At 29.9% G+C, this 14,773-nt stretch overlaps 2 protein-coding genes across 3 annotated transcripts in view; both read left to right on the top strand.

Moving 5' to 3' along the window:
* LOC125815440 (glutathione S-transferase 2-like) overlaps positions 1–14,773 on the top strand; it is a 115,862-nt gene that overhangs the window by 65,730 nt on the left and 35,359 nt on the right. The gene's annotated exons all lie outside the window — the stretch shown is intronic.
* On the top strand, positions 989–5,088 carry LOC125815421 (65-kDa microtubule-associated protein 3). Of its 2 annotated transcripts, none has more exons than XM_049494886.1 (12): positions 989–1,132; positions 1,238–1,444; positions 1,550–1,792; positions 2,077–2,286; positions 2,364–2,519; positions 2,661–2,820; positions 3,024–3,175; positions 3,257–3,344; positions 3,649–3,722; positions 3,863–3,937; positions 4,018–4,228; positions 4,390–5,086. In XM_049494886.1, the coding sequence occupies exons 1-12, from the start codon at positions 1,061–1,063 to the stop codon at positions 4,992–4,994; spliced, it is 2,253 nt and encodes a 750-aa protein (XP_049350843.1). In that variant the 5' UTR covers positions 989–1,060; the 3' UTR covers positions 4,995–5,086. The 2 variants fall into 2 exon arrangements, with proteins under 2 accessions (XP_049350843.1, XP_049350844.1); XM_049494887.1 differs by having other exon boundaries at positions 1,023–1,132; positions 4,018–4,183; positions 4,390–5,088.

Below are 14,773 nucleotides of genomic sequence, written 5' to 3'. Positions count from 1 at the left end.
ACGGCTGATCAAGATTCTAGTAAGGTTTTGTTTACTCGAATAATTTCTTTGTATTTTACATGAAAATTGGTGCTCTGTTTTCTCAATTCAGTATCTGTAGAAACAATCAAGTAGGACTTAGACAAATGATCCAATATCACATCCATGGACTATTTTGTTGCTACATTTAACTGGGTGGGGTTTAGTGCTTCTTGAATTCACTTTCCACTAGACGGAAATTTGTTCTCAATTTTACAAATAAAAGGGGTTTTCAAGTTGAAAGCTGTTATTTCTAAACGAAATGTATTATATTTTCTTTAACTTAGGGCTTGGCTTTTCGTGAATCTTTTGAGTTGGTGGGGGTCTATCAGAAACAACCTCTCCACCTTCTTGAAGTAGGGTTAAGGTCCCACTTGTGGAATTACACTAGATGTATTGTTGTTGTTGCTTGACATTTCTTGAATGGTTAATAAGTAATGGTTCATGCAGCAAAAGAGTTTTAGATATTCAAGATTTTTACTTTTTGGTTAGGGGGACGATCAAGATGCTTGTCTGTTAGCGCGCACCCAAAGAAATAGGGTTCTAGTTTCTAATGGCAATTAATTCATCTTTCTTGGAATTTTATATATGAGAATCTTCACATTTTGGACTAGAAACTAGACATGGCTTAAAAGGCCTTTTTTTTCTTGCTGCATCTTTTTAAATGCATAAAATTTGTTATTGAGGTATAGTTGATTCATTGAATAGATAAATTCTGGTACGATATATGTTTTAATTGCTTAACAAAGTAAATATCAAAAATCATTTGAGAGATTCTGTCCAAGAGGTGCTAAAAGATCATCATAACTTTTGAAACAATGAAAAAAAGGTAGTTCGTTTCGTTGTTCGTGCTTTGTTTTCACTTTAAGGTTGAAGGGTGATAAATCCGCAAATACTTCAACGTTTTATTCTAAATTTAGCTGGGACTTTCCTATGTAGCTCATCTAAATTCAATCTCATTGCTTCTGGCTTGCCTCTAGCTAGTCTTATAGCTTTTCCTTTTACCATCTCTTTCTCTTTCTCAAGGTGTTAATGCTTTAACATGAATAACAGCCAAAGTGAGAAGCCTTTGCTTATGGAAACAACTTGTGGCTCTCTTCTCTCTGAGATGCAGGTTTGCTCGAACTAGGCTCTTCAATTGTTATTAAGAAACACAAGACTTACATTGTGTTCTGAGAGTGTACTCTTTTTTTGTATGTTGCCTTGTATTTTGGATCAGAGAATATGGGATGAGATGGGAGAGCCAGATATCGAAAGGGATAAGATGCTTTTCGAGCTTCAACAAGAGTGTCTGGAGGCATATAGAAGAAAAGTGAATCAGGCAAGTCGTTGCCGGGATCAACTGCAGCAAACTATCACTGACTCTGAAGCAGAAATTGCAAAGATATGTGCAGCACTAGGAGAACAATCATCATATGCTAGGCAGGTTAGAGACAAACAAAAATTTCTCCTTTGGAGCATTCAGTAAAACTTTATGATCTTTTGCTTGGTATGTAGAACTTTTTCAACATTTAGCCTCCTTACATAGCAGAGTTCCAGAAGTTTGAAGGAAGAGCTTGAGGCCATTAAGCCTAAGTTAGAAGAGATGAAGAGGAAAAAAGGAGAGAGGAAGAACCATTTTGCGGCTGTTGTCAATCAGATACAGACTTTCTCGAAAGAGCTCTGTTTACACTTCCAAGAGAATGCACAAATGAGTGCAATTGATGAGAATGATTTGTCTGTCAAAAGATTGGAAGAAATGCAGAATTATTTGCTTGCTTTGCAAAAAGAGAAGGTTATTTCTGTTTCTTCTCTTTACTTGCTTCAATCTCTGCATGTTTTAGCTCACGATTGCTGCCTTGAATAAAAATGTTACAAAAGTTCCAACTTTTGCAAAATGAGTGCGGTAAACTGTCACTTCAGACACATCAGAACTGCTTAGAATAGAGGAAAAAACAAACAGGGTGTATCATTCCACTATAATGTTGCAGAGTTTCATACTAATTAGAAATATTTCCTCTGCAATAAAGAATTACAAGAGTTACTGTTTGTCTAATAGAATCTCGTAAACATTTGCAGAGTGACCGCCTGAAGCTGCTGGTTGACAACTTGACAACTATCAATTCGTTATGTGTGGTGCTTGGGGTTGATTACAAACAAACTATTGCTGAGGTTGATCCAACCTTAGATGATTCTCGTGTCTTGAAAAACATAAGCAAAGATATGATCTTTAAGCTTTCTGCTATGATCAACAGATTGGAAGAGCTCAAGAAACAAAGATTGCTTAGGGTTAGTATAAATGTCAATTTAATTGTTCCAAACCACGTTTTTGTCCCTCTACTAATGTTGTTCTTCTTGTTGTTTAGCTTCAAGATCTTGCAACTACCCTGATTGAGCTGTGGAGCTTGATGGATACACCACTAGAGGAGCAACAGAAATTTTATGATTTTACAAGGCACATAGCAGCTTCAGAAAATGAAATAAATGAGCCTAATGTTTTGTCTGCCGACAGTCTTCAACATGTATAAAATACATAAACTAAATTCTCTCCAATTATTATTTTAGGCTGTTAATTTCTAGCAGAAATTGAGAGCTCTCTAGGATAGTTGTGATGCTTTCATAGCAGTAATGAAAATTATTGCGATTCTATAATACTTATGCAGGCAGAGGCAGAAGTGTCGAGATTGCAGGCAATGAAATCAACAAAAATGAAAGAGGTTCTTCTGAGAAAGAGGCTGGAGTTGGAGGAAATCTGTAGGAAAGCACATTTGGTTATTGAAACACAAAATTCAGTCGACTTTTCTGTTGAAGCTATAGAATCTGGTAACTTTTTCCTGTCATGAATCAGTCATCAAGGTTGCACGTAGCTACTTCTAACCAAATGCATTCTAACTGAATCATTTCTGTGATAATTTATGGATTATTGTATGCTTAAGCAAATTGATTTCTTAAAAGAAATTTATTTAGTTTCCAATATGCGTGAATCTTTTGTTGTATTTCTCAAGTAGTAATGCTATAATTTGTAGGCGCAATTGATCCTTCATATCTGCTTGAGCAAATCGAGGTGCAGATTTCCAAGGTTAAAGAGGAAACTTTTAGTAGGAGAGAGATTCTTGAAAAGTTGGAGAAGTGGTTGGCTGCATGTGATGAGGAGTGTTGGTTGGAGGAATACAACAGGGTTGGACGCTATGTTCTGTTTTTCGACCTTTTTCCTGTATGTTCTGCACCATACTTCTGTTTCTAATATGTTTTATTTTAGGATGAAAATCGTTACCATGGTGGAAAAGGTACACACCGTAATTTGAAGCGAGCTGAGAAAGCTCGAGTTCTTTTCAACAAAATCCCTGGTATGGAACCTATTTTCTGTTCCCAGTGTCTCCCATCATTAAAAATTGATTTTGCTAATACAAATAACCTGCCTAGATTTTGATATTACTCTTCTTTGAGTTAGCTTACTGCATAACTAGTGTACTCTAAGAATACAGATACCAGAAAGTAAGAGTTAAATCATATGTGTGGTTTCTGAAAATTTGTTATGCAAATCAATTATAGTTTATCATGAACAAATCACCTACATTGTCGCATGTCTGTTTGGTGTGCCAATTAAACTTGATCAGTTCAATAAGAATCTTAAAATTGACTTTGTGGCAGCTATGGTGGAGACATTGAGATTGAGAGCTAGCGTTTGGCAGAAAGAAAGAGGACATGAATTCTTGTATGATGGTGTAAGCACCTAACTCGACTTTGTTATAGCAATATTAAGCAAGACTAACCCTGCATCGACATTCTGCAGCTGCCTTAACTCTTGGAAGTTGGTGATAACGCTCTTGTATTGTTTACTTATGCCTTCAGTTTTGCTTTCCAGGTAGCCATTCTTTATATGCTTGAGCAGTATTGTGTTCTAAAGCAGGAGAGAGAGCTTGAGCGTCAGAGACTGAGGGTATGGACTTTCTATTTTATTACACATGAAATGACTTCTCTGAGTATTAGCTGTTTATAAGATACTTTTTTTTATTCAAGGACCAGAAGAAGCTTCAGGGACAGTTGATGGTGGAGCAAGAAGCACTTTTTGGTTCAATACCTAGTCCTTCAAAGAGTGCAAAGAAGAATTTTAGACCATCAATGGGAGGTTTGACCAATAAAAGACTATCGCTTGGAGGATCAATGCTTCAAACCCCATATGCTGGTTCTCGACTGTCTAGTTCGTTGAAACAGCAAACTCCCCAAAGTGGTAGGCTTGCGATCCTGTCCTCTAGTGTATCTGAATTTACTCTTCCCCCAAAAATTGTTGTATACTCATTTCTAAGTCTACATGTTTATTGAGCTTTTTAGGCTTGTAAGTTGGACCGCGCTATTGATATTCAAATTGTCTAACTTGAATTTTTGTTGTAGGCAGAAGAGATAGTATCTTGGCACCAAGAAAGCATCAAGGAAGCCTCTATCCCCCTTATACACCTAGAGCTGAATCAGTGCAGACAAGAAAGGCCCTTTTAAATCCACCTAGAACTGAATCAGCACAGATAAGGAAGGGCCCGTTAAATCCACCTAAACCTGCAACAACACAGACAAGGAAGCCTCTTTCTCCCTTATCGTCATTGTTATCATCAAATGCGAGCACCATCAATATTCAGAATCAGACCCTAAAGAGCGGGATGGTCCAGGAAGCACTGTATTTGAACAAAACACCAGTTATGACTCCAACCAAGATTACCTCTGCTGAACGAAGACTCGAGGAAACAGTGTCTTTGAACAAAACTCCAATTATGACTCCAACAAAGGTTGCCTCTGCTGTTGAAGGAAGTATTACCCCAAAAACATTGCCCATTCCAATGCCAGCAACTCCTTCCTCAGTTTCCACTGTCATGCAGACTGCAATGACCCCAGCCAGCCGTCATGTTTCTGCGTGTGCTGATAATATCGAGTACTCATTCGAGGAGAGAAGAGCTGGTTACGTTCCATTGTCACATGCCAAGGTCATTACCAAATGCTTGATTTAGCAGTACTACTAGTATCAATGAATTTTCTTGATGCTAGTTAGTAGTAAAAGCACTATATTCATCTGGTTTTATAGCCAATGCCTTCTCCTTTTTTGCATACGATAGACTCAACTAGGTTCGACTCTTCCTCGAACCCTGCACATAGTGGGAGCTTTGTGCACTGAGCTACGCTTTTTCTTTAGTCAGTTGTATACATGCAAGGTGTGAGAGATGTGATGTTTTATTTGTTTTGATGATGTTGGTGGTGTGAATTGAACCAATGTTCTCAGTAAGAGTCCTCCAAGGCCAAAGAATATTGGGATTTGCTTTTCCAACAGTCAAAGCTACTTTTGAGAGAATCTTTTTTGCTGGTAAGTCTATGTGAATATTGAATTGCTTCAATTGTTAGCTAAAATTTGGAACTACGAAACATATTCTAAGTCAAGGTCAAGTATCTTTTGATTCAAGCTTGTCCGGTTCACCAACTTTTTTTTAAAAAAAAAAGATAGCCAAATGACAATTTAATTTGAACTTTCCATTTTATATTAATGAAAAGTTTTTATAGTCTCGTAAAATGTTATATATATATATATATATATATATATATATATATGAGACGTATTCAATTTAATGAATTTAGATATAAATTGAAATCGAAAGAATTGAAAGGTGTTAAATGAATACATCCTTGCGAGTTGTGACTTAGTTCGACTCTGATATGGATAAACGGTTTTCTAGTCTTTTATGAAAATAAAAAAATTAGTTTTATGATTTTTTTTTTATGAAGAAAAATTAATTTAACACTTAAGAGATGCAGACCGATAATTTTCTTATGTTCTAATTGTAAAAGTGCAAAATATCATATTTTCTATGAATTTCTTTGCCTAATTAATTTATTTATTCCTACCGCCCAAAAAAAGGTAAAAAGAAAGGGAAAATAACAATAATTTAAGCTTTTGACTAACGGAGGAAGGAGACTCAAATTTCAGCAACTTATCAAAAGTGGGCCATGACTGCCCCAAAAAGCCTCGTCGGTCCCACCAGTGCCCTTTTCCCTTTTTGATTTTTTCATCCCTCAGTATCTTAATTGGATTTTGCACTGCTCCTCTGATTGCAATAAATAAATAATTGGAACAATTTGATAAAACAGTCATCTGTTTGAATTAATGTGGAAATACCATTGAATAGCCCTTACTTATGCTGTTCATTAGTTAGCTCATTCAAATATTTTGGTATACATGGCAGAGATATGCCTAAGAAAAATGGTGAGAGGTGATTAAATAGAATATGACGTGATTAAACGTGATATGACAGTTGATAGAAAGTATAGACTTTAAGATACGGAAAATATATTTGGTAGGAATTGGCATGAGCAGTTAATTTCAGGTAATGTTGTAATTTTTGAGAAATGGGAAAGGTGATTGGGTAAATTCATTTATTTTTTGTACCCAAAGTACACTCCAAAGTAAAACTACTAAAAGAAAAGTCTTAAACCACTAGATGGTTTCAAGAAATTACACTGCCCAAAAAAAATTTCCTTCCCATAAAAAACACTGCCAAGAAGCATTTATGGTAGTTTATTCTTCCAATTTTTTTATCTTTCAATGTTATTTATTCTTTCATTATTCTTCCTTTTCAATATCACTTGTTTTTAAAGGGGGAAATAAGGTATATTCATTAAATTTTAAAAATATTCTTTAAAGTAATATTTATTAATTTATTGATTAATTAATACCTCTACAAAATAATAATAATAATAGTTTACAATTTCAATAATTATATTCCATGTTGAGAATAACATTACTAATTTTCATGAAATTCAAAACATTTAATGTATCCATTATTTTCTAGTTAATTTTTTTTTTATAATATTTCCTTAAGTGTATTAATTGTAGGGATAAAGTAAGAAAAAAATTTAACTAATTTTATTTTAATTTAATGAATAAACAAGTAATTTAATATATATATAAAAATAAAAAATAACTAACACAATTAATATGGAATGGAGAAAGTATTGAATTGCGACATAAAAGAAATTTGGGAGCAAATTCCTTAGATAATCATCCATCTTTGGAAATTTGTCTTGTAATTACTTTTGTTTTTTTTAGGACCACAATATTACCGAGTTATTCCTATTTTCCTCAAAATATAAACCTCACTTCCTAATGAAATGTCATGCCATGTTATTATTATTTTTAACAATAGAATAAAAACATTTACCTCGCTCTTGAATTTTATAAAAACTAACAAAATTTAAAATTAACTAATATTTATTATTTATATGTAAATATTTTAAAAAGTTATTATCGTATTTAGTCGAGTACGTTAATTTAATATTGTTAGTATAATTTTTTTTGTTCTGATATATATATATATATATATATATATATATATATATATATGATGTGACACCTCTCTAAGGCCATCATTCATATTTATCTTTTTTTCTCCTTTATTTTTGATATTATTTTTTATTTTCCCCTATTTTCTTAATTAAAGTAAAATAATTGAATGTAATTAAGAGAAGAGAATGCATGATTGAAATTTGGAGTGACTTCTCAATTCTTCATTAATTAATATAATAACTTATACACAATAAATTAGTATGATTGTTAAAAAAAATCCAAATTCATTAATTTTTTTATTCAATTTTTTGACCTTTTTCTTATTTTTTTTCTATTTGTATAATTTATTAGAAAATCTAAAACTATTTCTTGAGATTCATTTAAACAACAAAAGTTGATGTCAATTTTCATGAAATAGTTCTCACGTAACTATAGACATTAAGCACTATTTTCTCTCTTCTATATTCCATATTCACTCGTAGTAATATTCATAACTTATACTTTTCATATTCATAACTCCTAAATATTTAATTTAAAATTTAAAACACCTTAGGATATTCCCATCATTTTATCTTTATAAATATGATCATTCTATTATTTCATATTTGAAGTAGTAATATATATATATATATAATTAAAAAAATCTTGAAGAAAAAAATTATATTATATTTATGTTTAAATCTTGAAGAATAAAATTCTTCAATGAAGATCGGCTTGTGAAATGAATACCGATAACGATAAGGGTTCGAAGAATTATGAATTGATGAATTGATTTATTGAATTCATATTTTTTTTGATGATGGAAGTGGTAAAAATGATGCTTGTATTTATTACTTTCTCCTTTATTTATTTGTTTATTTATTTATTATATATATTCTTGATATCTTTTAGCTTGATTTTTACATTATTCATGTAATTGTTGTTATTAAGAGCATGTATAAGGTAGTTAAATTTATGCTCAAGTTATTTGATATTTTTTTCGTTGAGAATTTCTTTGTGCCCGTTTTCTTATTATAAAATGACAAATATAACTTCTAATATTTTAAGTTTTTCTAATTCAATATATTTATAAATAATAACTACTCACACCCTTTAATTTAAGTCTTGATAATTTCATAACTTACGAGTATAGTTGTAACTCCTAAGTGGTATAAAAAACAATACAAGGATCTAAATCGCACCACTAAGGTCGTTGTGAAAACTCTACTCTATGTTAATTGGAAGACACTGGACGTTGGTCCTAAGAAGTTGGTTGGATCGAAGTAGTACATTATACATCTGCCCGCCAGCCACAGAGGGGGTTTCGATTCCCCTTATACGCGGTTTATGCTTATAGCTACCCCCGGGGGAATACGTGTAATAGCCCCGCGGGGAACCCCCGCCCGGAAGCGGGAATCTCTTTTAATTTGTATCTGCAATTGGTTTTTCATGCAGCTGGACCGCATCGAGGATGTTCAACCGATCTCTTACAAGGGTGTAAGGCAGTCTCGTATGGGATTTGTAAATCGCTTTCATCTTGAAAATTTCATAACATCTTGGAAGATTCACAAGGAGATCAAGACATCGACTACATCGTCTTTCTCAAAATACTCTAGCAAGGGTGAATTGATCAAGATAAGTTGTCCCTCGAGTTTAAATTATTTTCCCTTTTTTTATATAATTATTTTTTTATTTGACATGATGGGAATATAAATATCATACATAAAACAGTACCATATTAACAATTGTTTATATTTCTTGTGTTTTATATTATTATAATTTTTAAATAATTTATTTTGAATTGATGAATTAATTTATTGAATTCATATTTATTTGATAATGGAAATTGTAAAAGTGATGCTTGTATTGTATTACTGTTGGTTTTGTTTGCTTGAATTGTTTTTCTTTTTATAATACCTTCTTTTAGGTATATAATTTTATTTAGAAACATTTTTTCTTTTGATTAGAATGTGCTTTTTCCTTCTTTCGAAGTAGAAGCATTAATCATTGCGCGGCTTTTTACTTCGTCTGTTGACTTGGGAGTCGGCATATCCGTGCTTACGTTGAGATGTTTTGAGCACTAATTGATAGTGGGACATCTCCTGCCACTTTGTTAGGAGTAGTATTCCCTTTAGGATTTGAATTCCTTTTTGGACAAGTGTCCAAATGTTCACACAAGAATAAAAAATTTCTTCTCTAGATTTCTCTATTTCTTTGTTATTTTGATTTTCTAAGAAGTCATTGATGAGCTTTTCATCTAAACTACCTTTTTGATACTAACTTTTACTTGCAAACCTTTTTGAAGCATCAAAATAATTTTTTTCTTCTTTAAATTTTTTGGTGTTTCTTTAATTTGCCTCTTTAATTACGGAAAATTGAGAAAGAGCAAATACAATTCAGGCAATAATCTCTTTTTGAAGTTCAAATTTGAGCCATTTTATTCGATTATTGCTCTGTTTTAGCTTTTTCTTGGTCAATCAGTTAGCTTTTATTCAGTATCTATACAGTTTTTTAATTTTTTTTTGGGATGGTGGATGGTGGGTGGTGGGTGGTAGGTGGTTGGGGTAAGTGTAGACTAAAACAATGAAAATATAATTATGTTTTTCAAAAACAAATTTTAATTTTTTTTTGTGGAAAGAGGGCCTGGGACAGTCAAGAGTTGAGCGGGGTAAAAAAATAAAAAAAATCTAACTTTGAATTGTTTTTCAAAAATAAGATTTTGAGTTGTTAATTTTTTTTGTTGGGGGGAGGGGCTAGTTTGGGTGTAGAAAATAAATTGATTTAAAAAATAAAATTAAAAGTTTTATTTTTTTGAATGGGGGTCGGGGTACGGAGTGAGGTAAGGAAAAAATTATTATTTGAGGAAAATAAATTTATTTGAGAAATATTTTCTAAAATATTTAAGTGAACCAAACATAAGAAAATTAAGAAATATTTTCTAGAATGAGAGATAAAATGAATTAAGTAAAAAAGAAAGTAAAGATATTATAAGAGTAAAGTAAATGAAATAAAATGAATAAAATAAAATAAAAAAGTCAAAGGTGATTTTCGTTTTTGAAGGGAAATTTAAACGATTTTGGAGCCAAAATGCCATTTTGGTCATTTACACCTGTCATGTCAATTCCTGCCAAAATGTCATTTCCTCATCTTTTCCGTGTTGTTTAGTACTACTCCCTTTGTTCTATAATAGTTGATCATTTATTAAAATTAATTATTCACCTTACTAAATAAAAAAATATTAATTAAAATTTTTATTTATTACGTTTGCAATTAATTTTTTGAAAAAGTATTTTCATTTGTTTATAAACTTGCCAAAAAGATTTTTAAGGTGTGAATTAATAATAATAAAAAATTAATTATAATTCCTTAATATATGTGTAAACAAATAAAATAATCAACTAAAATGAGACGGAGAGAATTGTATTAGTCAATATTTCACATGAGATCTTATCCTCCGTTTTTACTAGTATACATGTTTGTTTATTTATTGAGTGTTTCTTGTTACTCTTATCATTATTTTTCTTTCTAATTTTCTATTTTGATTATTTTTCTTTTGAGCCGAAGATATTACTTTGAAAAATAGGATATGCTATGTTAAATTACATTGATGATATAAAAAAACTAATTATTTGAATTGTTAATGTATATTATTAATTATTTGTATTGTAAGTTACTAATCATATTTATCAGTAATTAATTATTTTTAAAAAAATACCTTTTCTATTGTTAGTATATAAAATTTAAAATGCTGAATTTTGTCTCTTGCGGGATTAGTTGAAATGTATCATAACCCGTGATTCAAAATTGATGTAGCTTACTTTTTGACAGAAAAAATGTAGGGTACTTATTAGGAAACAATGAAAGTTTCATTGACTATTGGGTTTTTATATTTTGATTTTCGATCCAAAATGTTAAGAGAATTGTCATTTAGTGCGTGACTTTTGGATTAAGTCACTATGAATTAGATTCACAAAATCTATGCAATTGATTACTATCGCTATTTTAATTTAAAAATGTTGTTTCAATATTAATCTCTTCAAAACATTGAGGAAAAAAAGTTTGTTTTAATAAAAGAATTGTATTCAGACAATGAGTATCAACAATTATCAGTTATTCAATGTATATTGTATTAGCTGAAAATATATTGTGTTGCTATGAAATAAAACAAAGAATGCAATTTAATAATGTTATTCTTCAATATTAGTTATATGCATTGGTGCCGTAAAAGATACCTACTCCATTTATGTGATAACTTTCAAATTTTGAAAGTTAAAATAATATTTTTTTTGACTATTATAATGTTATATGCCGATTAAATATTTTGATTTATAATATAATATTTTCACTTGGATTTAAACATCTAAATATTATTTCAAAAAATTTACAATCCAAATTCACTGTCAAAAGTAAAAGTTTGACTCTTGAAAATCTTACAATATCATAGTGATGTGTTGTGTGTTAGGAAAGTAGAGAGTTGAACTACTTTCAAGATTTTATTGAAAGGTAAAGTTTTATGTCACGTAGAATTGAAAGGTAAATTTGAACAATCTAAAATCGTAAAAGTTTTAAAAGAGAATGCAAGTTTTCTTGTTGTTTTCAAGTTATGACCATATTTAAGAAAATAATAATTTGGTGGATCCGATTGCATGTCTCCCACGTGTGAAAATTTACTTCCACCAAGATAAATGAAAATAATACTTAATAATTTGTGAGGATACTATTACGCTAAAAGTCTAAAACCTCACTAAATTACTATAGGTGGATCACAAGATATTATTATTTTATAGATATATTATTTAATCGATAAATTATTATTTATTAATTTAAAGAATATTTTGAGATTTAACTATGTGATGCTGGAATAATAAGAGCTTTCAAGATGTATTATCACAACATATTTTATCATAAAATATTAGAAAGCTATAAAGTGGGACAAACGGATCTCGAAAAGATAAATAATTTGGATGCTATCAATTTTGCAATCCCGACATGGACAACAAATGTTTAGAAAGAAACAATAGCAAATTATTTTCAACACTGCAAAATTCGTTGTGGGAATGAAGTTCAGAGAATCTGAATGAACCCACTTGTGAAAACGTCATACATGAACTTGGGGTCATGATCAATGATCTCAGTTACGGCAATAAAATGGACGTCAATAACCCATTGATTACCTGGATGAAAGTGATACATGTTTAGATGTCTAGAACTTAGAAGAAATTGATGAAGTTGAAGATGATATGATACAATACATTTGGAACCACTGATGCATAAGGAAACTCTTATCACATCTAGAACTCTTCACAATTTTATGGTGCAGTTCGAAAAGACAACATCGAAACTTTTGGATACAATAACAAAAGTTAGAAATGAACATCAACTAGAATTATATTTTAACAAAAAAAAAAAACACGATAGGGTCATATTTCACTAAATTGTCTTAGATATATTTGTATTTTTAAAGAAATATTAATTTATAATATTAAAGAGACCATATATTTATATAGGAGTCTCCTGAAAATATACTATCTTATTATCTTATCGAAATGTGACTTTTTCCATTAGCCCAAATTGAAATCGGAGGAAAATATTATTTTAGAGAAATTATTAATTTACCGAATGTTAATTTAGTAATGTTTTACAGTATTCCATTCTCATTTTATGTGATAGTTCAATACTCTCAAGAAAATATCACATTTTCTTATTAAAAAAATAGTTTATCATATGTGTTTTACTTTGATGATACTACTTCTTAGGACCCATTATTATAAGTAGGTTTTGAGTTGAATCTGAGTAGCTTAGTTGGTTGACTATTTAACTCTCACCTTATTAGTGAGGATTCAATTTTCCATATGGTAATCCCACCCTCATTTCTCTTCTACATATTTTGCATTTTATTCAAAATTTATTAAGTAATAGAATATTGTTTAGTTTCTCTCATTAATACAATTATTTATTTATTTTAAATTATTTTATTATTATTACTTTTTTTTTTCCAATTATCATATTATTTATATTATTTAGTTTTTGATTCTCTTTTACTTTATTTTGAGCATGACTTAATATTATTGTATTTTATTTAAGTTCATCTTATCCCGCTTATAATTCTTTTTTGTTGCTTATATCAAAAGTCTATTTATTCATTAAAGTTTGTGTACGGTAGAAAAAAAGTTTGCCATTTTCACGAAAAGAGTATTATAATTCAGAAAATAGCAAGTACGTATTAATGTTTATTCAAATTGGGCATAATTCAACTAATCAAATATCAGTGGCATTGTTTAATAATTAATTCAATACTCCAGGGGCATAAATTTAATATCTCAGAAATACCCTTCGTTTGAAAAAAGGACAAAAAGTAGGTCAGCGGCAAAAAAAATGTTGACCGCTCTGACAAACTTTTGGTCCCCTACTTCACTTTTTCAGCTTTTATTTCTATAATATTTAGACCATCTCCAATCTAACACCAAATTTTAAATTTAATGTAAAATTTGGTGTTTTAAGCTCTAATTCACATTAATTTTTACATCAAATTTGGTGTAACACAATACATCACACCAATTCACTTTTTAAATATTTTAATATTATTTTATTATACAAATTTTTAATTAAACATTATATAAATGATATGTTTTAATTAAATTTCTTGTATATTTAATTATTTTTTATATAATATTAATTTTAGATATACAATTTAGTTTTTTTTTATAAATTAATTTTTCTATATATGACTTTTTAAAAACTAATAATTTATGTTAATTTTACTATAAATTATAATTGAATATAACTACAATTAACCTTCACAAAAATTTAAAATGCAAACATATACATTTTTAAACAACTAATACAATATACTTAAAAATAACCAAAAATAATAAACATTCAACAAAGTAGTAATTGACGTTACCATGAATTATATATGGTGAATGTTTTAGAAATAATTTATTTTATGAAATAAGAAAATATAAATGAAATAAGAAATAATAATATAATAATGAAGAGAGAAAAATATTTTTTTTTGGTGTAAAATTTGATACAGTGAATTGGAGTTGATTACACTAAAAATAGTACTGACATCAAATTTAATGTAAAATTTGGTGTTTGGATTGGATATGCCTTTAATCCAATTTTAAAAAGAAACTTCATCTTTTTCCCCGTAATACCTATTGTTTCATCACCATTTTACCAAAATACCCTTCCTCAATAATCATAATGACCCCCCTTTTTTTTTTAATTTCTTTACTCGGATTTGAAATTCATCTTAATTATATTTCATTTATTTTTTTTGGTTTTAGTGCAATTAATATTTTATTGTATTAAAATGAAAAAATAAATAACTTTTCTTGTTTTTTTTTTCTTGTGAATTTGCATTGCATTCAGAAATTTGCTTTCCACTTTTTTGTTTTACATGTTGTCTTTTTCTTGAAATTTTGCTCACCTGAAAACTGGTTCTCTGGCCGGGAAACAGCCATTTTTTAC

Source organism: Solanum verrucosum, unplaced genomic scaffold, assembly GCF_900185275.1.
Source record: "Solanum verrucosum unplaced genomic scaffold, falcon-dt-bn FXZP01000261.1, whole genome shotgun sequence".
Lineage (NCBI taxonomy): Eukaryota > Viridiplantae > Streptophyta > Magnoliopsida > Solanales > Solanaceae > Solanum > Solanum verrucosum.
The sequence above is the reverse complement of the archived record's forward strand: the minus strand, read 5'-3'. Positions and strand labels throughout refer to the sequence as shown.